Source organism: Lepidochelys olivacea (assembly GCF_965140295.1).
Source record: "Lepidochelys olivacea isolate rLepOli2 genome assembly, chromosome: 1".
Lineage (NCBI taxonomy): Eukaryota > Metazoa > Chordata > Testudines > Cheloniidae > Lepidochelys > Lepidochelys olivacea.
The window spans coordinates 270,637,507-270,659,003 of record NC_140411.1 but is presented as its reverse complement, the minus strand read 5'-3'; the positions used below and the strand labels follow the sequence as shown (position 1 = coordinate 270,659,003).

At 43.2% G+C, this 21,497-nt stretch overlaps 2 protein-coding genes across 6 annotated transcripts in view; one reads left to right on the top strand and one right to left on the bottom strand.

Moving 5' to 3' along the window:
* The window catches only part of FGD6 (FYVE, RhoGEF and PH domain containing 6), a 102,929-nt gene extending 102,669 nt beyond the window's left edge, over positions 1–260 (bottom strand). For both annotated transcript variants that reach the window (XM_084633220.1, XM_084633221.1), the window contains exon 1: positions 79–260. In XM_084633220.1, coding sequence (XP_084489346.1) covers positions 79–91 — 13 coding nt within the window. In that variant the 5' untranslated portion in view covers positions 92–260. The remainder of the gene's footprint in view (positions 1–78) is intronic.
* Positions 261–493: 233 nt separating this feature from the next.
* Positions 494–21,497, top strand: part of VEZT (vezatin, adherens junctions transmembrane protein) — a 91,286-nt gene continuing 70,282 nt past the window's right edge. For 3 of the 4 annotated variants that reach the window (XM_084648657.1, XM_084648654.1, XM_084648653.1), the window contains exon 1: positions 495–618. In XM_084648657.1, coding sequence (XP_084504783.1) covers positions 583–618 — 36 coding nt within the window. In that variant the 5' untranslated portion in view covers positions 495–582. Of the gene's footprint in view, positions 619–21,497 lie in introns of all 4 variants that reach the window. The other variant, XM_084648652.1, reaches the window with a different exon arrangement.

Genomic DNA, 21,497 nt, shown 5'->3' with positions numbered 1-21,497 from the left:
AGCGCTCCGCAGCAGAGAGAAAAGTCACCAGCAAACCCCCCCCCCCCCCAAACTTTCCCCTCTTCCCTGAGCACCTACCGGCTGAGCTCATGGTGCCACCCACGCGCCTCTCTTGCCTCCTCCTCGCCCCTTAAGCCCTAGCCCCCCGCGGAGCTGAAGAGGACAAGCCCATTGTGCCGCCGTGCTACTGCCGCAAGGCGCCCCCCGGCCGCTCCTCCATCAGGTCCCGCAGCTCCTCTCCGACTGAGCCCCGGGCAGCAGCCGCTTTCCCAGCCCTGCGCCGCGGTCTGGGCTGAGCAGCGCGCCCTAGCGGCCGCGAGCCCCCAGCGCGGGATCACCGGGCAACGTTCCAAAGGCCGAGTTCTCGCCTGCCCCACCCCCACGCCACAGGGAACCCGACGGGCTCCGCCAATCAGCGCAGCCCAGCCTAGAGCCCCCTCCCTTCCCGGAAGCGGGCGCCCGCGCTGCCTGCTGGGAGTTGTAGTTTTCCCTGACCGAGGGCTGGACCGGGTGGGGAGCCGTCGCCAAGGGCTGGTCGGACTCGGTTTCCCACAGTGCCCGGGGCGGGTGTCATGGCGAAGGATGACACCGGAGTTTGACGAAGAAGTGGTGTTTGAGGTGGGTGCGAGGCGGCTCCGAGGGCCGGGCCCTGGCTCCCGGGGCTTCGGCTGCGCTGGCGGCCCCCAGGGGATGGGCCTGCGGGCTGCGAGCGGGCACCGGCGGGCAGTCCAGGGATGGTCAGGCCGGCCTCGCCCGGCTGCAGCGCCCGGGTCAGTGCGTGGGAGGTGGGCAGGGGTTGATACGGCGGGACCCAGGGTGGGGTGAGACCGGGGCACGCCGGGCTGGAGTGCTCTGTGTCGGTGCATGGGAGGTGGGCAGGGGTTGGCACCACCTCTGGCTGTAGTGCACCAGGTGTAGTGCAGCCGAAGGATGATGCTGAGGTGGGTTTGCTGGAGCAGCTCGAGCTCCATTGTGTGTGGTACGGACTTGGGAAGTGGGCAGTTGTAGTGGCCCAGTAGGACCTAATGTCTGGAGTTGAGCTGTAAGGCTCGCATTTGGAAAAACCTTAACTCCATGCAGTTTGGATAACAAGCAGTGCACCTACCATAGGGGCTGGTGTTTTAGAAATACCTAATTAGATAAATTCAGATCCCAAAATCATATGGGAGATGCAATTAATTTGCTGTTGTAGCTGAGGTCTTAGTCTGGGAAACTGCTGTAGTACAAAGAAAAGGAGGACTTGTGGCACCTTAGAGACTAACCAATTTATCTGAGCATGAGCTTTCGTGAGCTGCAGCTCACTAGTACAGTTGTTGGAAAAGATTGGGAGCTACTGTAGCAGATGAAAGCAGAGCAAGATCCTTTAGTTTATGGTATCACTTCTGCACATGGTATCACTTCTGCACATGGTATCACTTTTGAACTTTTGAACTATGAAGTTGAGCAACTTATGTGTAGGACCATTTTTGTTTGATGCTGTACGTTTTTTATATTTTAATAATTTAAAATAAGTACAAAAATACTGTTTAAAATTAAACACATTGGTATGCGGTCAGGCTAATCTATTAATTTAGTTCTTCACCAACAGCAGTTACAAAAAGTAGGAAGTACTTGTTATCCACCATATATGTAAGGTTAGTAACAATACCATCCTTTAGGCTTGACTTCAGTGGGACTACACAATAAAACTAAGCACATGTATATGTTGAATTCAGTGGAGCACTGCTGAATTGCAGGATCAGGAGCTCCTCCTCTGTATCTAATAAATCCTATTTATAAATCAACATAATTCTTACAAAAGTGTCCATGTAAATGCTAGATCTATGTAATATCTACATCACCTACTGAAAGCTACTTTCTCTTCTGCATTTTGTAGTATTTGTGGAACTTGTGTCTGGCCTCTAGAAACTTTTCATTTACATAGCTGCATATTATGTTAGTTCTGTTAATATACAGTAGCTAGTGTGGACCTGATATATTTATAAAGTAATGGTTAAACATATATGATGCATTTCAATGACAAAAGCAATAGCTAAATATTCTAGCATACACATTTCGCTCTGTGATGCTGAGAACCCTTCAATGCCAACTGGCAATGGGTTCATTGTTCTGTAACAGGTTTCAGAGTAGCAGCCGTGTTAGTCTGTATTCGCAAAAAGAAAAGGAGTACTTGTGGCACCTTAGAGACTAACCAATTTATTTGAGTATAAGCTTTCGTGAGCTACAGCTCACTTCATCTGATGCATAAAAGTGGAAAATGCAGTGAGGATGTTTTTATACACACAGACTGTGAAAGAATGGGTGTTTATCACTTCAAAAGGTTTTCTCCCCCCACCCCACTCTCCTGCTGGTAATAGCTTATCTAAAGTGATCACTCTCCTTACAATGTGTATGATAATCAAGGTAGGCCATTTCCAGCACAAATCCAGGGTTTAACAAGAACTTCTGGGTGATGGGGGTAGGAAAAAACAAGGGGAAATAGGTTACCTTGCATAATGACTTAGCCACTCCCAGTCTCTATTCAAGCCTAAGTTAATTGTATCCAATTTGCAAATGAATTCCAATTCAGCAGTCTCTCACTGGACTCTGGTTTTGAAGTTTTTTCTGTTGTAATATCGCAACTTTCATGTCTGTAATCGCGTGACCAGAGAGATTGAAGTGTTCTCGGACTGGTTTATGAATGTTATAATTCTTGACATCTGATTTGTGTCCATTTATTCTTTTACGTAGAGACTGTCCAGTTTAACCAATGTACATGGCAGAGGGGCATTGCTGGCACGATGGCATATATCACATTGGTAGATGTGCAGGTGAACGAGCCTCTGATAGTGTGGCTGATGTTATTAGGCCCTGTGATGGTGTCCCCTGAATAGATATGTGGGCACAGTTGGCAACGGGCTTTGTTGCAAGGATAGGTTCCTGGGTTAGTGGTTCTGTTGTGTGGTGTGTGGTTGCTGGTGAGTATTTGCTTCAGGTTGGGGAGCTGTCTGTAGGCAAGGACTGGCCTGTCTCCCAAGATTTGTGAGAGCGATGGGTCGTCCTTCAGGATAGGTTGTAGATCCTTTATGATGTGTTGGAGAGGTTTTAGTTGGGGGCTGAAGGTGACAGCTAGTGGTGTTCTGTTATTTTCCTTGTTGGGCCTGTCCTGTAGTAGGTGACTTCTGGGTACTCTTCTGGCTCTATCAATCTGTTTCTTCACTTCAGCAGGTGGGTATAGTAGTTGTAAGAATGCTTGATAGAGATCTTGTAGGTGTTTGTCTCTGTCTGAGGGGTTGGAGCAAATGCGGTTGTATCGTAGAGCTTGGCTGTAGACGGTTGATCGCGTGGTGTGGTCAGGGTGAAAGCTGGAGGCATGTAGGTAGGAATAGTGGTCAGTAGGTTTCCGGTATAGGGTGGTGTTTATGTGACCATCGCTTATTAGCACCGTAGTGTCCAGGAAGTGGATCTCTTGTGTGGACTGGTCCATGCTGAGGTTGATGGTGGAACAGTTTCCATAGCTTTGAAAAGAGATGACTAAAGAGGGATATGATAAAGGTCTATAAAATCACAAAGGATATGGAGAAAGTGAATAGGGAATTATTTACTCTTTCACATAACACAAGAATTAGGGGTCACCTGATGAAATTAATAGGGAGTAGGTTTAAAACAAACATAAGGAAGTAGTTCTTCACACAAAGCACAGGCAACCTATGGAACTCATTGGCTGGCAATGTTGTGAAGGCCAAAAGTATAACTGTTAATAAAATAATTAGATAAGTTATTGGAGGATAGGTCCATCAATGGCTATTAGCCAAGATGGTGAGGGATGCAATCCCATGCTCCAGAAGCTGGACCCGGACGATAGGGGATGGATCACCCAAAATTGCCCTGTTGTGTTCATTCCTTCGGAAGCATTGGCATTCTTATGTACTGTCAATGAATCTATATGCTAAAATTGGAAACATTAGAGTAGTTAATTGGGCTTAGATATTCAGGTGCTTTTTAAAGTGAATTTGTAATTTGGATTCAGTTTTCCTTAATGTTGGGAAATTTTTACAAACCTCACAAAAACATAGGACTGACTTACGTGTTCTGATTAAGGCTACGTTTTAGTCACGGGTATTTTTAGTAAAAGTCACGGGCAGTGAACAAAAATTCACATCCCGTGACCTATCCTTGACTTTTACTAAAAATACCTGTGACTAAAATTTGGGCAGAGGGCTGCAGGTGCTCCGGGGGTGTGTGTGTCAGGGGATGCCACAGGTGCTGGGAGAGGTGGCCTGGGACCCACCGCTGGTGCTGGGTTGGGGCGGGGGGATGCCAGGCTTTGGTGTGTGGCCCGGGACCCTTGCTGGTGCTGGTGGGGGGAGAGTTGGCGGGGCTGGCAGGGGCTCCTTACCCGGCTCTGTGCCCATGCAGCTCATAGGCGGCGGAGGGGCACAAGCGCCAGCTTCCGAAGCTCCCATTGGCCGGGAACTGCAGCGCAGAGCCCCCCTCCTCCGCCCCTCCACTGCCTAGGAGCTGCAAGACCGTGCCCTCACCCTGAGTTAAGCGTCCCTCCCCACACCCCTTAACCCCCTGCCCATAGCCCTGAGCCCCCTCCCACACACCAAAACTGTTGCTGGTGCTAGCCCAGGAGCTGCCCACCTCGGGCATCCCTGAGCCAGCACCAACTGCTGCAGAAGTCACTGAGCTGAGAAAGTCACAGAATCTGTGACTTCTGTGACCTCCGTGACAGAATCGCAGCCTTAGTTCTGATGTAAGTGTGTCCTATTTCTTGTTACAATGCATGTGTACAGGTTTGTTTATATTGAGATACACATTAAAGCACATACACAATACACAATAATTTGCCATTCTAAATCTCACTTTACAGGAACAATTCAGTATGTGTCAATTTTTCAAAAGAGTTTTTCACCCAGCACCTCCTAAATCTGGCTGCAAAGAAATACTGCAAAGAAATACAGAAATAATAAGATCCATGTTACCACATTACACCAATTTGGGTCTGGTTTTTTTTCGTTTGGGGTTTGCGTTTTTTTAAATGCTCTTAAACCATTTAGGCACAAAATTAAAATGTTGTGGCTTCTTTCTGTGAAGAAACGAATAATTTTTTTAATTGCTGAAAACATTTTTATTTAAGTGACCAGAAAGTAACCAGAAATGGTCCCTTAACTTACTGGTTCGTGCTGTGTAAAATGCAGTAAGTAAATAAACATTAAAGGATGGAAAAGAAACAATTTTAAAATTATCAGTTTGAAGTTTTTTATGAAGAGCATCAGATTATTGATTACTTGCAGTTGTACTACAGCATTGTTTTTCTTTATACACAAATCTTGATTTCTCCCAGGCTATCATCTCTAACTTTTTCCTTCAGGAACTTCAATGAAAAGGTGGTGTTAACTTGTACTTTTGATTTGTCTCAAAAATAATATCACAGCACTCAAGTTTTAAAAATAATAATTTTATGATAGGAATATAAAGTATGTAGAATATGATGGTACCCCAGAAGGCACCCAATAGTTATGTCATTTTACAGGATTGCCGCAATTGGGTTTATTACTCTTTGCCAGCTAGTCATTGAATCTGCTGATTTTTCACTATTTCAGTAACACTGCTTAATATTTTAGTATGAGTGGCAGCAACTGCTCTGTTTAAAGTTACATTATATTTCTATTCTAGCACAAATTTCATTACTTTGAGAATTTCAGCTTTCAGACTGAAATTTTTGATATGTGATCTCTGAAGGTAAATTTTTAGGAACATCTGAGTGGAAAAATACTTACCCTGTTTTTTTTGTTTTTTTGTTTTTTAAAGTGCGACTTTTCTTTGAACATCTCTAAAGCTTAAAAAAGCTGTGGGTTAAAAGTTGGAATTTAGAATGGATGTAGCACTCACTGAGGGGAAGTGCCTATGGTTGTTCTGAAGAAAACTGGTTTTGATGTGAGTGAGTTAGGAGCCTTTGAAAAATTTTGTAATATGCATAGCTAAGAATTATTCACTGTACGTGCATGTGTGGCTGATTGTGGCAGTCTGTTCCTCAAAGCAGCACCCCGGAACCCCCATATTCACCACTATCATATAATAATATCTGTCTTACAAAGAATGCCTTGTTGAGGTATCATTTTAAAGGTCTTGATCTTTTGAACATTAATATCCTGTTGGATTGTATGTGCTATCATTATATATGAAGTTTTGCTATGTGTGTGTTACTGAAATATGTTGTGAGGTTGGGAACACCCACAACCAGCCTTTCAGGTACAACAATGGAATAGCCAGATGCATTGATGGCCCATGAAAGGGAATCCACTCCTGACGGCTGTCCCAGAAAACTTCTTAGGGAGAACTGCCTGATCCCCACATCAAACGATCTTTCTGGCAAGCTGGAAGAAACTATAAAAGAGGGGAAGTGACATCATGACTTGGCCTCACTACCCCAACTCAACACCTGGAAACACATCTGGAGGACAAAGACTTTGAACTCGGGAAGGTGGTACCAGTCTGGAAAGGAGTCCCAGGCTGTGTACTGAGGAACTATACCATCTGTCAGGGTGGGTCGCTGCTTTATTCAAATCCTGTTTAGTTTGTGGAACTCAGAGTGCGAATTTGTTTATTTCTTAGGTAACCAACTTTGATCTCTATGTTTGCTACTTATAATCACTTAAAATCTATCTTTATGTAATTAATACATCTGTTTTATATTTTACCTAAAACAGTGTGTTTTGGTTGATGTTCTTGGGAAATCTCAGCTCAGTTTACAAAGGCTAATGTGTGTCCTCTCCACATTGAGGAAGGGGTGGACTAGGCAATGAACTTACACTGGTCAGGCTTCTGACCAGGACAAGATGGTACAATTCTGGGGTGCAAGGCTGGGGAGATGGGGGGAATTGGCTGGAGCTTCTCTATTGTTGGTTCATGAGTAGCTGGCAAAGCATTCATGTCACCCAGCTGAGTGTGTCCCTGCCTGTGGATGTTTGTAAGTGTAGTACCTCCCAGAGGTTTATAGCTTGTCACAGCATCACAGTGTGAGAGGAATACCCCAGGTTGGTGGGTCAGAGGGCTCAGGTTTCAGCCTAGGGACTCCATCACACTGATTTAGCTGTGTAGCGAAATATATTGCTGTGAATTAATAGGGACATCTGGGTCTGAAGTCAGGATTCTTGCACATTTTATAAAGTGTAGAAGGCTTCTGCTCTTTGTAAGGTCTGGAGGGAGTCCTCTTCTGTTGCACCTTAGGAGCTCTGCATCGCCTCAGGTTTTGAGGAATGGGACACTATCTTGTTGTCCATGTAAGGTATTAGGGAAAGGATATTTTAGTGATATCTTTCTTATCTAACTGTGACATACCCAGGGTACAATCCAGACTAATGAGTTGCTGTGTCACCCTGTCCTCTAACCTTGGGTGCCCTTTACAAAGCTTTGCTGTTGTGGCCTCCAGTCTGAACTGCTCACAAACAGCCTCCAGCATGCAAGTCACTCCCAGCTATGTCTCTGTGTGTGCTGCAGCTAGCCAGCCACACCTTGGCTCTCACCAGCCTCGGTTATATTGCAGGATAACCCCTACGCACCCCTTCTAGATTTCCTCCACCCCCGAAATGTAGGTCCTGTACTGCCCAGCCTTTTCTGGACAATGCAAGCTTATATAAAGTCTGTCATTTTATTAATAGAAATGATATTCGCACACCTTGTTTCCCCTAAATGGAATTTCCCAGGCACTTTGCTTCAAACACACTGGATTAGATAAAACAATAAAACAAGTTTATTAGCTGCAAAGAGAGCAATATTAAGTGAGTAGGAATAATGAGGCATAAAAGTCAGAAATGGTTACAAGAAATATAAAGCTGTCAAGGTTCCTTCCCCACTCCGAAGTCTAGCATACAGATGTGGGGACCTGCATGAAAACCCCCTAAGCTTATTTTTACCAGCTTAGGTTAAAACTTCCCCACGGTACAAACTATTTTACCTTTTACCCTTGGACTTTATTGCTGCCACTACCAAGCGTCTAACAAATATATAACAGGGAAAGAGCCCGCGTGGAAACGTCTTTCCCCCCGAAATCCTCCCCAAACCCTATACCCCCTTTCCTGGGGAAGGCTTGATAAAAATCCTCACCAATTTGCATAGGTGAACACAGACCCAAACCCTTGGATCTTAAGAACAATGAAAAAGCAATCAGGTTCTTAAAAGAAGAATTTTAATTGATGAAAAAGTAAAAGAATCACCTCTGTAAAATCAGGATGGTAAATACCTTACAGGGTAATCAGATTCAAAACATAGAGAACCCCTCCAGGCAAAACCTTAAGTTACAAAAAGACACAAAAACAGGAATATACATTCCATTCAGCACAACTTATTTTATCAGACAGTTAAACAAAACAGAATCTGACACATATCTAGCTAGATTACTTACTAAGTTCTAAGGCTCCATGCCTTTTCTTTTCCCGGCAAAAGCATCACACAGACAGAGAGAACCTTTGTTTCTCCCCACCTTCCAGCTTTGAAAGTATCTTGTCTCCTCATTGGTCATTTTGGTCAGGTGCCAGCGAGGTTATCCTAGCTTCTTAACCCTTTACGGGTGAAAGGGTTTTTCCTCTGGCCAGGAGGGATTTTAAAGGTGTTTACCCTTCCCTTTATATTTATTACAAAAGCTAAAACAACTAGTGCCTAACTTAGCAAAGTATGTTAAATTCAAAGCATGGTTTTCTCACCACATGCTCTTAGCAGTCTTGACCAGACTTTTTAGGTCAGAACCCCTTCTGCAGTTCACTGGCTGCTTCCTTTGTCCTTTATGGTGCAGTGAATTGATGGACAGAGAGAGAGGAGGGGTCCTTGGGGTGTTTGTCCCTCCCTTTTTATAGTGTCAGTCCACCCTTGGAAAATATTTCCAGCTGAGATTCTGGAGACAGAGAATCTATAGGAAAGAATATTTTCTGCTGCTTTTCCTCATCTGTTGGAGCTTCTTTTGTTTCCTTTCTGCTTGCTGACTCCGTTTACTGCTTAAATACAAATTAAAAACTCTGAACTCTTATTCTAGATCTAGTGGATGTCTGTTCAGCAATACGACTTTAATTCTGTCTAGTCTAGTATTCACTGTTAATTTATTCAGAATCCCCAAATTAGATAATACAACTTCGTACCAGACTTAATTGTTTCATGTAACTGATATAATCCTGTCCCCTCTTCAACCTCAAAGTTTGGAGGAGGGAGTAAAAACATTCTGCGATGGGATGTATAAAGCCCGCACTGGGAATGAAAAGGTTAAGGAACAACTCTGGGCCCAGACAACCCCACCCAGCTGCCCCTACAGAGCCTACTCCAGTGGGACTTAAAAGGTGCCCATACTGTTCAGAAGGGAGCTGGCCAGGCAGGGAGAAGAACCTGGCCTTGGGAGCTCCTGAGGAAGGACGCAGAAGCTGCTCCTCTGCGAAGAGAGGAACCGACCCACTAGGACAGGGGTTCTCAAACTGGGGGCCATGACCCCCGGGGGTCGTGAGGTTATTACATGGGGTGTCAGGAGCTGTCAACGTGCACCCCAAACCCTGCTTTGCTTCCAGCATTTATAATGGTGTTAAATATATTAAAAAAGTGTTTTTAATTTATTAGGGGGGGTCACACTCAGAGGCTTGCTGTGTGAAAGGGTCACCAGTAAAAAAAGTTTGAGAGCTGCTGCGCTAGAATCAGGCAGACTAAAGGCATTGTGTTTGTTTTGTGTTATCTTGATTATAGACTGAAAAAGCTTGAACTATAGAGTGTATGCCTGAAAGTGCATAGGAAGTGGCCCTACAAGTAAATGATGTAGGAAGTGGCCGAGGGAGGACTGTCTTAAGGTGCTCCGGGGTGCCTGACCTTGGCTACTCTCAGATGGCCCTGGGCCAGAGTCTGGTACAGTGGGAGGGCCTGGGCTCCCCTACTATCCTCTAACCACTATGTGCTACCTCCATCAAGCGCCAACTGTTACACTTTGGTTGTATGGATGTGTAAGATTTCTTTTTCTCCTATCACAGCTCAGATCCCAGAGGAAAGTCTATTCTATATCAAAGAGAAGTTTTGGAAGCTGGGTACAGAGAATCAAAACCACAAATCAAAGTTCACAGCTCAAGCCTCATTTTATAATTGAACACTAACCCCCTGAACTGGGAGGAAGTTTGGCTATGCAGTGAGATTTTGAACATGCAAGTTCACATCTGGAACTCCACCCATTAAAAAGATCTTGCATTTGAGCTATATATTTTAGTTCAGACCTATTCCTAATACAGACAGACTCATACACCTTGGAAAATAGATATCTGTGTGCAGAAAAGAAATCTGTAGGACTGGGAGGAAACTCTCTTTCTTCTTGCAGGAGTGGAAGAAACCCACCACCAGAAATGAGTCCTTGTGACAGGGCATACAACTCCCGCACCAGTAAGGAAGGAGTTAAGTAGTTGCCCTGGGTCCAGGCAGCCCCACCCCACCACTCCTGCAATGTATGCAGAGCTTAGAGGAGGAACTCAAAAGGAGGGCAGGCCAGCTCAATTGAGGTGGATAGTGGAAGGGAACAGACCTGTGCTCTGAGCTCTTGGGAAGGAGCACCGCAGGAGCTCTTGCTAACTGAGGCCTGCCAATACTGACTTGACCAAGCCTGCAAAGGAGGGGCTGATGATTATTTTTGAAGGTCAGAAACTTTGTTTGTTTGTTCAGTTCTTTAATTTACCCTGTGGGGAAAAATGGGACTCCAGTAGGAAGTGATCCGGGGAGGCAGTTGCATAGCACCCCAAGGTGTAGGACCTTGCTGCCAATCATTGAGCCCTGGATCAGAGCCCAAAGGAAATAGTGGGCCCAGTTTCCCCAAATAATCCCTAAAGAGGTGACAACGGTAGGAGTCTATCCTCAGCAGGCAACCAAACTGGAGAAGGCTCTAGACACACAAGGGTCCAGACCCCAAGTCCCTGACCTAAGAAGAAGGCCCCAAAGCTCTTTCAGGCATCCAAAGACTTACTTTCTTTCATGGGCTGGAATGTGTGACCTGGCCAGATGGCTGAGTTACTGCAGGGCCAGATCACGGCTATCAACAGGAGTTCCAGGAAAGAAGAGGATTTGCCAAGTCCTGCCTGACCACTGGGTGGCGCTGGTGGTAAATGACCCTCTTCGCAGTCTTGAAAACAATGGATAAAAGAATGCCATACCATAGAATGTATAGAATATCCAAAACCGCATTTAATTCAAGCAAAGCCTGTAAATCATGATATAAACTGCCATCAATTTTCTTTTCCTGTAGAAATATAAGGCCTATTCTGTAATCTGAAAAATTTGAGTCTATTCCATCTCTTTTGCAGCTTTCAAGAAATCCAAAAATATTTATACCTTGAGAAGCTAGACAAATATGCCAAATATCATAGGTTCAAGAAGAACACTGTGATGGCTACACTTCAAGCATCCAGCCAGGAAACTACATGGTGTTGATTGACATGGTGGAAGCGCAGCTTTGACATTTTGATATTCATTTGTCACAGAAAGCTTATTGGATCCTAGTGAAATTCAGAAAAATCCTAGTGTAAGGCTCTACCTTTTCATGGTATAATGGAGCAAGCTTTAATTCACCCCCTTTGAAGATGTACATGTTTTCTACATAGATAAAATAGCCATGCACATGTGCAGCACAGCTTTCCTTTGGTTAAAATGTTGGTTAAACTGCAATTAGTGGATAAAGTGAATTTTTGAATCCCTCATCACTTGTTCAGTCAAAACCAGTTTTTACCAACCCACTCACACTATTCCCAATGAAAGTTGTTTCCCACCCAGTTTCAGCTGTGCTAGAACAGGTGTTTGTTTTGTTTTTAAAACAAGTCAAGATTTTTTTTATTACTGTGGGGAAAGTCTACACTACCCGCCTCTCATTCAAAAATCCCTGAAATCTGTTAGGCTCACAGCTTCAAAAGAGTTCTCTTTTTGACAGAAACCAAACATAGAAATCTTCAGCCAGAAGGAGTCTCAAGATTGGAAGGGATGGAAATCTTAACAATAGCAGTTGAGAGCACACTAACTATAAGAGTCTTATGATGTCATAGAAACATAGAACTGGAAGGGACCTCAGTAGGTCGCTTTATGGTGACACCACATACTAGAAAGGATAAGGAAGAAATAATCTTGCTCTCTTCCCATTTTATAAACCCATTGCAGGATTCCATAACAAAATAAAGCCAACTTAAAATTTACACTTCTGTAAAAAATGTGTTACCGACCATTCTTACAAGCATCATCTAAGATTATGATAATTGAAAGAAGGGAAAAATTATTTTTCTCCCGTTTTGTTTACTTCATGCATTTGACCGTGTTTTGTGTGCATTCGGTTTTCATGGTTTCTCTTTTTCTAGGCAGTCATTTCGCCCTGTTTGTGTGGACCTTTCACACAGCAATAGGGAGAGAAAATAAGGTAAATACAAGTTTTAAATATTAGAAGATGTGATTCTAATACCACAAAAATTGGCAGGAGGATTCAGAGGCATGTTTAGTACTTGAACTATTTTAACTCACGGTCTGAAATTGACTAGCTATTAAGCTGAATTTTCTACAAGTAGACTCTCAAAGGGAAGAGAGATGGGAAAAATGTTAGAGGTATATATAAAAATCTAAAATGTATTAGGTATTATTCCTTGTCTCGTTCCCTCTCAGAAACAGTCAACAGTAATGTAACCTGAGCTCTTTCTCTCAGGATTTCTTATACAATCAAAACTACACACTGTGCAATCCATTGGGACACCTAGCCCTCAGGGGCTGCAAAGGTTAGCAGTTAGTAGGACTCTGCTTGTTGCTAAATTAAACATTTTGGCATATAGTTCTGTAACTTTTCTGTGCTTATAGTATATTGGTTGTATTTCAGATGTGAATGAAATGGTTCATATTCTAGTTAAATCAAATTCAGAAACCCCCTGAAAAAAACTGTTTCTGTGTTCTTGAAGTAGACAATTGAGAATCCATCTTTAGCTCTTTGGCTGCAGATATTACATATCCTCCTAGATGTGTGCTTTTTGAAAAATGCCTGCCTTGAGGCACTAGGTCAGGTAACAGCAGTTTGGGGCCCTGCAAGATATTTCCTGCTTGGCTGTTTAACCTTCCAGAAAGCTTCTGCTGGTGTTTTTTTGTTTTTTTGGCTCTTTGTTTTGCCAACCCTCCTATGTTTTGTAATAGCTTATATTTTGCAGCACAGGATCTCTATTATATCCTAACAATGATACCAGTGTGTTAGACCTCAATCCTCAGGGATCAAATTTTGGGGAGGAGAGAAATAATGGTGCTCTCCCAAGTGCTACCAACACATCTGCTTCCTTGCAACACCATGGTGAGACAGCACTCACAGTACATTCCCTTATAAGGACATGTCTACACTGCAAACTTAAGTCGACCTATGTTAGGTAGACTTACAGTCAGAGCAGTAATTACTGCAGTGGTTCATGTCCACACTACCCTCTTGTTGGTGGCACGCATCCTCACAAGGAATGCTTCCACTGACTTAAGAGGGGCAGTGTGGGAGGCTGAGATCCTGGTGTCTTGGCTCCCTGCTCCCCTCTGGGAGCCTGCTTGTCCCCCAGGCTCCCTGCCAGGAGCACAGCTGCCCTCCTGGGCTCTCAGCTCCCTGCTTCCTGCCATGAGCTCAGCAGCTGCCTTGGTTCCCAGCAGGGAGCTCTGCACCCAGAATCTGGACAGTTGTTGGGCTCCCAGTGGGGAGCTGGGAGCCAGGTTTTCTTGTCAATTGTATGGCTCCAGCACAGAGCCCTGAAATTGACAAGAATGACAGCCAACAGCCCATGTAAATAATCCTCAGTCTATGTACGGACACTGTGTCACCCTAAATTACACCGACGTAAGCCCTACACCTCTTTTGGAGGTGAAGTTATTATGTTGGTGTAGCAGGGCACTTACATCAGTAGCAGCAAAGTTGTAGTGTAGTTACTGACATAATTAGGTCAACTTAACTCTGTAGTGTAGACCAGACCTTAATCATCATAATGGGATTGTCCCTCTTTCTTCTCATGTGTTTTGCTTAATAGTGAAATTGATAACAATGTTGAAATTTAATTGATTGTTGGGATTCAGAGTTAATACCAACTGAGATGGATAAGGGAAGGTCACACCTCAGAGCTATTGTTTAATGCTGTCTGCAGACTCAGAAGGTGTTACGTTGGTTTAGACTGACTCCGGTTTAAAAAAAGTTCAGCTCATCGAGCTACTGCAAACTAGCCAGTGGCTCCTTACTCAGTTGAGTTTTGCTCATGTAAGGAATATGGGGTTGGATGTTTGCACATTCCTAAACTTCTTGCATCAAGCCCCAGGTACAGATTTTGGGAACATCCAGCAGTATCCTCCTTTACCTGCCTCTGTTCCTTTTACCCTCTATCAATGATGCACTTAGCACTTTTTGTTGTACTCTTTTAATTATGATTCTCCACTTATGTCTTTGTCATGAAAGCTTCAGACTGTACCCTGCAGCCCCTGTTTTAAGTGGGGAAATAGTATTGTGGCCTCAGTGCTAATGAATATGAGAGCTCTGTCTTGTATTCCTTAAATATACATTATCTTAACATTTCTTTATAAGGTACTTCTGTGGTGGCAATAACATGCAGCTACTTGCAGAATCCGTGTAAGGAAAAATTCCAAGACCTTTATCTTCTCACAGTTACAATGGTGTGGAACTTACTTAACCCTTTCAGTGCAGTTAGACACACCATGTAATTGAGGTATGTTGTATATCAGAAATTTTCCTGGAATAATGAGAGGAAAGGTAAATGGATCCAAGGACTGCTTTGGATGCTGCATTTAAGCTATATATTGCTTTAGCTTTTCTGCTGAAGTACTGAAGAAACAAAGTACTATATACTACCCATTACAGACAAAATGGAGTAGTAAATTTAAATGACTTTCTTTCGCTGTCTCAAAATCATTGTCTAATATTAGCTTTGCGTTGTGAGCGATTTGCTGGATGACAATCAAATCAAATGAGATGATTACCAGCCAACAGAGTATGACCAATACTTTTAAATACTGTTGCTTGGAAAGCCTTTTTAATGGCTTTTATCTAACGTTGAAGTGCAGTAATTCTTTTAAGCAGTATCTTTTTAAAAGCTTTTAACAATCCATCATCCGCTTCTCCCTTCCCCCAGTTATAAAGCAACATTAGAGAGGAAAAATTGCACTGTCCTGGTAAGTTTCAAACTGCTTCTACTGATGCTGCCTGGAAAATGCTACTGTGCAGGAGCACAGGTGCAATTACATTGACTGTTACTTCTCATCTTCTGCGTGGGTCACCCTGGAGGCACAAGTGGAAAGAAACAGGGAGGTGGGAGAGATTCTCACATGGGAAGAGTATAGGGGAGAGAAATGGAATTCCCTTTTCCGGGAGACAAAGACTGCACTCTCTGTGAGTTTTTAACTTTTTTTTTTTAATATAGACTTAAAAATTAATTGTTTTGCTTTGGGTTTGGCCACTGCTCATTTTGGCCTTTGCTGTCACTACAGTGAAAATGCAGTAATGTTTTTATTGAGGGTGCTTTTAAAGGCTGTACTCAAGGTGATGTAATCTCTGGTAGCGTTCTTTTCACATAGCAGCATCTTCAGCTTTGGAGGAAAGCATTCCAGCATTCCAGTGTTTTAAGAAAAGCTCTTAAAACATGTTAGTCTGGAGAAGGTATTAAATGTTATTTTAAAGTGATATTGCTCAGTTAGCTAAATCTTAAAATTGAAGATTGGGACTGGAGAAGATTTTTCTGGGTAGTAAAATTGTGGTAATAGAAAATGTTAGTTTTATCGAAGAGCCCCCATATTTTAGAGATTTACTGGAGAAACCCTGAGTCATTTGCCTCATGATGCATCAGCAGAAATAACCTGATTTTAGTTGCTATTGTAATAAGTCAAGGAAAGCTTTTAGCATGGTAGTTTCATTTGTTATTACTATGTTGTTTGTCATAATTTGCAAAGAACACTGTAGTGCTATGTGGTTATTATGAAAAGCTACAGTAGATTTATGTATTGTTGGGGAGACAGCTCACCTCTGATTTACTGTCTGCTTTCTGGAACTAGGAAACTCCCTCCTGTAATAATCTTCCTGTCACACAACGTTGCACAATTGTTGGATTTCTTATCTGCCTTCAATTTTTACGTTTATTTATTATTCATTTTTTACTGTAGGCTTAATCTGAGTTTCAGTTGCACACAAGACTCAGAGTTGGTCTTCTCAGTTTAGACCAGGGGTTCTCAAACTGGGGGTCGGGACCCCCTCAGGGGGTCGCGAGGTTATTACATGGGGGGGGGGGTCATGAGCTGTCAGCTTCCACCCCAAGTCCTGCTTTTCCTCCAGCATTTATAATGGTGTTAAATATATTAAAAAGTGTTTTTAATTTATAAGGATGGGGGTCACACTCAGAGGCTTGCTATGTGAAAGGGATCACCAATACAAAAGTTTGAGAACCACTGGTTTAGACAGTGTTTAACCAACTCATTGCTGGTGACAGCAAACATGGCTTGCACTTGACTGCGTGGGACAAATTAGAATGGAAAGAGAGGCAACACATCAGTGTGAGTTACATATGTGCATCAAAGGAATATAAAAGTTTCTTGGTAATCCTAGAATTGTTTTCAATTTCCAACACACACTACTTGCAGTTATCACAGTAAAATTACCTTTTTCATGCATGTAATACTCAATGTTTTATGATTACAGCAATGTATACCTACTGAACCTTGACATGTTCAAGCAAACCATTGAGCAAGAATCAGAGGTTTAACTATTCTTAAAATATGTTTAAAAGTAAGTTTGCTCTCCGTTTTCAGGGGCAAAGAGGGAACAAGTGATTTAGAAAGTCTTAGTGAGTGGCCTGGAAGTAGAAGAACTTCACAAACAAATACAGCTTGTATTAGAATCTAGTCCTAAAATAAACCCTACTCCCATTGAAGTGAAGATTATTATATTACTATTTACCCTACATTGTCTATAGTCCCATTGGAAACTAGAGATATTGTGACAGGCACACTGTGCAATTGAACATATAAAAATAAATAATAAACAATGTAAAATAATTTCTCCTGAAGTTTTGTATCTGAAACATTGCAACATCCTGTTACTTATGGTAACCAGAAAATGAAATTAAGAAACAAAAATGATACTGACTACTCTAGTTTTTGTCCAGGCTGAGAAAAATGCGAAAGTGTAAATGATCAAAAATAAAGTTTTAAAAATACTTTCATTTTTAATAATCTAAGTCTGTGTTAGCTGTAAGGAATATTTTTAATATTTTAATTTGACATGTCCCTTTTAGGTCACCCTATTTTAGATGATCATCTGACATTTTGACATGAAGAAGGCTCTCTCTCAAAAGCGAATAAAATTTGTAAAATTACAACCTGATGCTAAGTGCAAGGATGGACTTTGTGATTTGTCCCAGGCTATCAGAATACAAGCCCAGTGGTTGTTACCCATAATATGGGAAATCATCAACACTTTTTTTTTCACTGATGCAGGATGTTTTTTTTTCTCTCTTGATTTATTTACAAGAAGCAATGTACAAAATCCATAGAGGGGATGGTGAGAGGAAGAAGAGAAAGACCCCAGGAAGCAAACTGTTTTATTTCAACATGGCTATTTTAGGTGAAAGCATCTCAGCCTAACACTGATATTGAATGAAAACATTAACCAAAAGAAGCTCTTAACAATAACTCCCATGGCTGAAAGTGAGAGAGAGAGAGTATGTGTATGTATGTAAACTTTGGTGTTCCCTTTGCATAAAATGAAATGAGTGAGAAGTGTTATTTAATTATCTGAGTTAGAACTTGCATTATAATGAAGATAGATTGAGAGATTTAGTTACTGATTTTTTAAAAAGCTTCATGAAGATGAAAAATGCTATGTAAGTAATAAAGACAATATTTCTGTCTCTCTTGAAGGGGCACAATCTATATAAGAGGATTCCATTTTAACAGGATCCCATTCTAATGATGAAGTTGCACAAATGATGGGTTTTGGAATCTTTCATCAAAATACTGAAAGCTTCATGTGTATGTTCCCACACAAGAAATGTACTCCTCAGCTTTATAATTCCCTTACTAGATTTTCTAGCTATTACCTGGTTAAAATGTGTCATTTGGGGAGAGTGGGGGAGATTCTCTACAGACTGGTACAGAAATCCCAGACAAGTTATACAAACCCTATAACTGTCCAAGTGACAGATTGGTCAGTATCATTTAAAATCAGACCATATCTAGGTCATTTCCCTCACCCCCATAAATGCATTCTTACCATTAGTGGTATCTCTAGGAGCACAAGTGTCATCTTTGAATGTTATGGGTGAGAGGACTGGGAAGCTGAACGTTTTGCCACACGTACTGTGAATGAGAGCATGCATTAACTCATTATGATTCTTACCACTCTTCTCCCAGTGGCCTCACCCCTCCAGGCCTATTCGTTGCTTGTCCTTTGACATAGCCTGTAATCTTTTAATGGATACTCACTATAAAGCGGTGCTAAATTCTTTTTTTTTACTTAAAATTAATGGGACTTCTTAGCCATTGGATTGCTCCGGGAGGTTGTCCAAGCTAATGGAAACTGACAGATCCACCCATAATGGACACATAATAAAAAAACCTTCAAGAAGTGCACCAGAAGAAACTCTAATGAAACTCAGTGCAATCAAAAAAATATGATCTGTATTTTACACTGGTTATTGTCAAAACACAATAGAGCAATGGTTCTCAACCTGCAATCCACAAACCCCTGGGGGTCTGCGGACAGTGTCTAAGGGCTCCGTGAAAGACATGAAAGACAAAAATGACTTAACAGAATTCAACTGTGTATAAGGGGAATAGATTCTCAAAGGATCTGCAATTCCATTTGAAATTTTTTAGGGGTCCACAAATGAAAAAAAGTTGAAATCACTGCAATAGAGGACAGAGAGTTTTAAAAAGCACCTAAATCCCGTTGTCCAGTGACTTACATACTTAAGAGCTTTTCTCATTGAAATTCAAAGTGAAGATTATTATATTATTATTTATTACTATTTTTACTGAAAATAAACTGGATTATACAGAAAATATATCGTTTAAAACTAGCTACAACGTTTTGATAATGTGGGTGTGAATTGAGTTACAAAAGAAGAATTCAGTTACCCTTTATGTAGTGCCTCACCTATTAAATATAGAGCGTAATATCTTACCTAGATTTTCCTGTCTCTGGTGGGTAGAGTATCTGGAAGTAGTGTGATAGGAATTTTTATACCCTTTGCCTCCCTTCCCTCCTTTTCTGTGAGAACTGCCAGTCAATCCAGATGACATCAGACCAGTTGCTGCGATTAGTTTATTTAAAATGATCTCCTTCTGGGATCATTCCCTTTCATGCTATGCACATTTGAAGTGACATCATACTGTCAGAATAAAAATATCTCTTTTCTTGTTCCTTGAAGGTAAGTAGTTTTCAGTCTTTTGTTTCATACTGAAAACTTCCTCTGTGATAAATGTGGGTCAGTAATTAAAGATCTAGTTCACATTTCCCATCCATTTAATTGGTTTATTCCAAACCTGGGCTCAGTCCATCTGCAGTGACTATGTCTACACTAGAGGATTTTAGCAACAAAATCCCATCTGTGGTGGCGCTGGTTCAACTTCACAGATGAGGGCCCGATAGTAAACTAGGGCTATGCCTACACTGTGCTTTTGTGGTTAAAACTTTTGTTGGTCAGGGAGTGTGAAAAAAACACACCCCTGACCGACAAAAGTTTTGACGACGAAAAGCTCCCAGCAACAAAGCTACCGCCTCTCATTGGGGGTGGTTTTATTTTGTCTGGAGGAGAGCTCTCTCCTGCCAACAAAGAGTACTATGCTGCATGTCTTCCAGCAGCAAGGCTTTAGTGCAGGGGTGGGCAAACTTTTTGGCCTGAGGGCCACATCAGGTTTCCAAAATTGTAGGGAGGGCTGGTTAGGGGAGGCTGTATCTCCCTCAAACAGCCAGGCGTGGCCTGATCCCCGCTCCCTATCCAACCTCTCCCCCACTTCTTGCCCCCTGACCGCCCCCGGATCCCCTGCCTCGACTGCCCCCCACAGCCTCATCCACCTCCTCATCTCATTCCTGACTGCCCCCCCTTGGACTCCCACCCCTTGGACTCCCACCCCATCCAACCGCCACTTCTCCCTGACCGCCCCCAGAACCCCTGCCCCTGTCTGCCCCCTGCCTCCCCATCCAACCCCCCCTCTCCTTCCTGACTGCCCCCTGGGACCCTGCCCCCATTCAACCCCCCATTCCCCGGCTTCTGACTGCCCCGACCACTATCCACACCCCCACCCCCGACCACCACCCCGAACTCCCCTGCCCTCTATCCAATCTCCGCTGCTCCCTGCCCCTTTACCGTGGTGGCTGGCAGCACTACAGCCGCACTGCCTAGAGCACCAGGACAGGAAGCCGAGCCGCCCGGCTGGAGCCAGCCACGCCACCATGCAGCACAGAGCACCGGGTCAGGCCGTGGCTCTGCAGCTGCACTGCCGCCCAGAGAGCTGAGGCTGCGGGGGAGGGGGAACCACAGGCAAGGGGCCGTGGGCTAGCCTCCTGGGCCAGGAGTTCAGGGGCCGGGCAGGAGGGTCCTGCAGGCCGGATGTGGCCCGCGGGCCGTAGTTTGCCCACCTCTGCTTTAGTGGCACAGCTGTGTTGCTGTAAGCTCTGAAATGTAGACATAGCCAAGGTGGCAGCAGCTTCTGGTGTTTTTACTACCGTTCCACAGAAATAGCATTAGAGAGACAAGGTGGGTGAGGTAATATCTTTTTTTTGGATCAACGTCTGTTAGTTGGCACATGTTCTGAGAGTCCATTCTAGTGTTAATGGGCCACTCTACCTTGCATGATCCCTCAGAGTATGGGCTAACTACCTATGCTGCTTCCCTCTTGTATTTAGCTATGGCTCCAGAGTGTCTTTCCTAGACCCGCAGAAGAGCTCTGTTTTAAGCTCAAAAGCTTGTCTCTCTCACCAACAGAAGTTGGTCCAATAAAAGATATTACCTCACCCACCTTCTCTCTTTAACATTCTGGGGCCGACGTGGCTACAGCTCTACTGCATACAGAAGTAGTATGTCACCTTCACCAGCATGTGCATACAGGTAGATGGGTTCTGGTCAACTTCACCTCTGTGCAGTGTAGTGAAGAAAGTAGACCAGACAGGCTACCGAAGTAGGGGCATGCATGCCTTGGGATGGCAGTGGAAAACGTGTTTGCGCTATTGAGGCTGTTATAACGGCTATTTCCCTCCATGTTGGCACTGTATCGCTGACTAGCCTTGCTTGAGGCAAGTGCAGTCCAAACAATGGTTGTAGTGCCAGTGTGCTGTTAGGAAGCTTGTTACAGGTGTGTTGTTAGCACACCAAATTATGTTTAGCTCAAACAAGGCCCAGGTTTATCCCTTTCTCTCCTGAGTTTTCGTGCTTGCAGGACATTTTAAACAAATTTTAACGTTACATTTTTAAAAACAGAAAAATCACAGGTTTCAGAGGAGCAGCCGTGTTAGTCTGTATTCG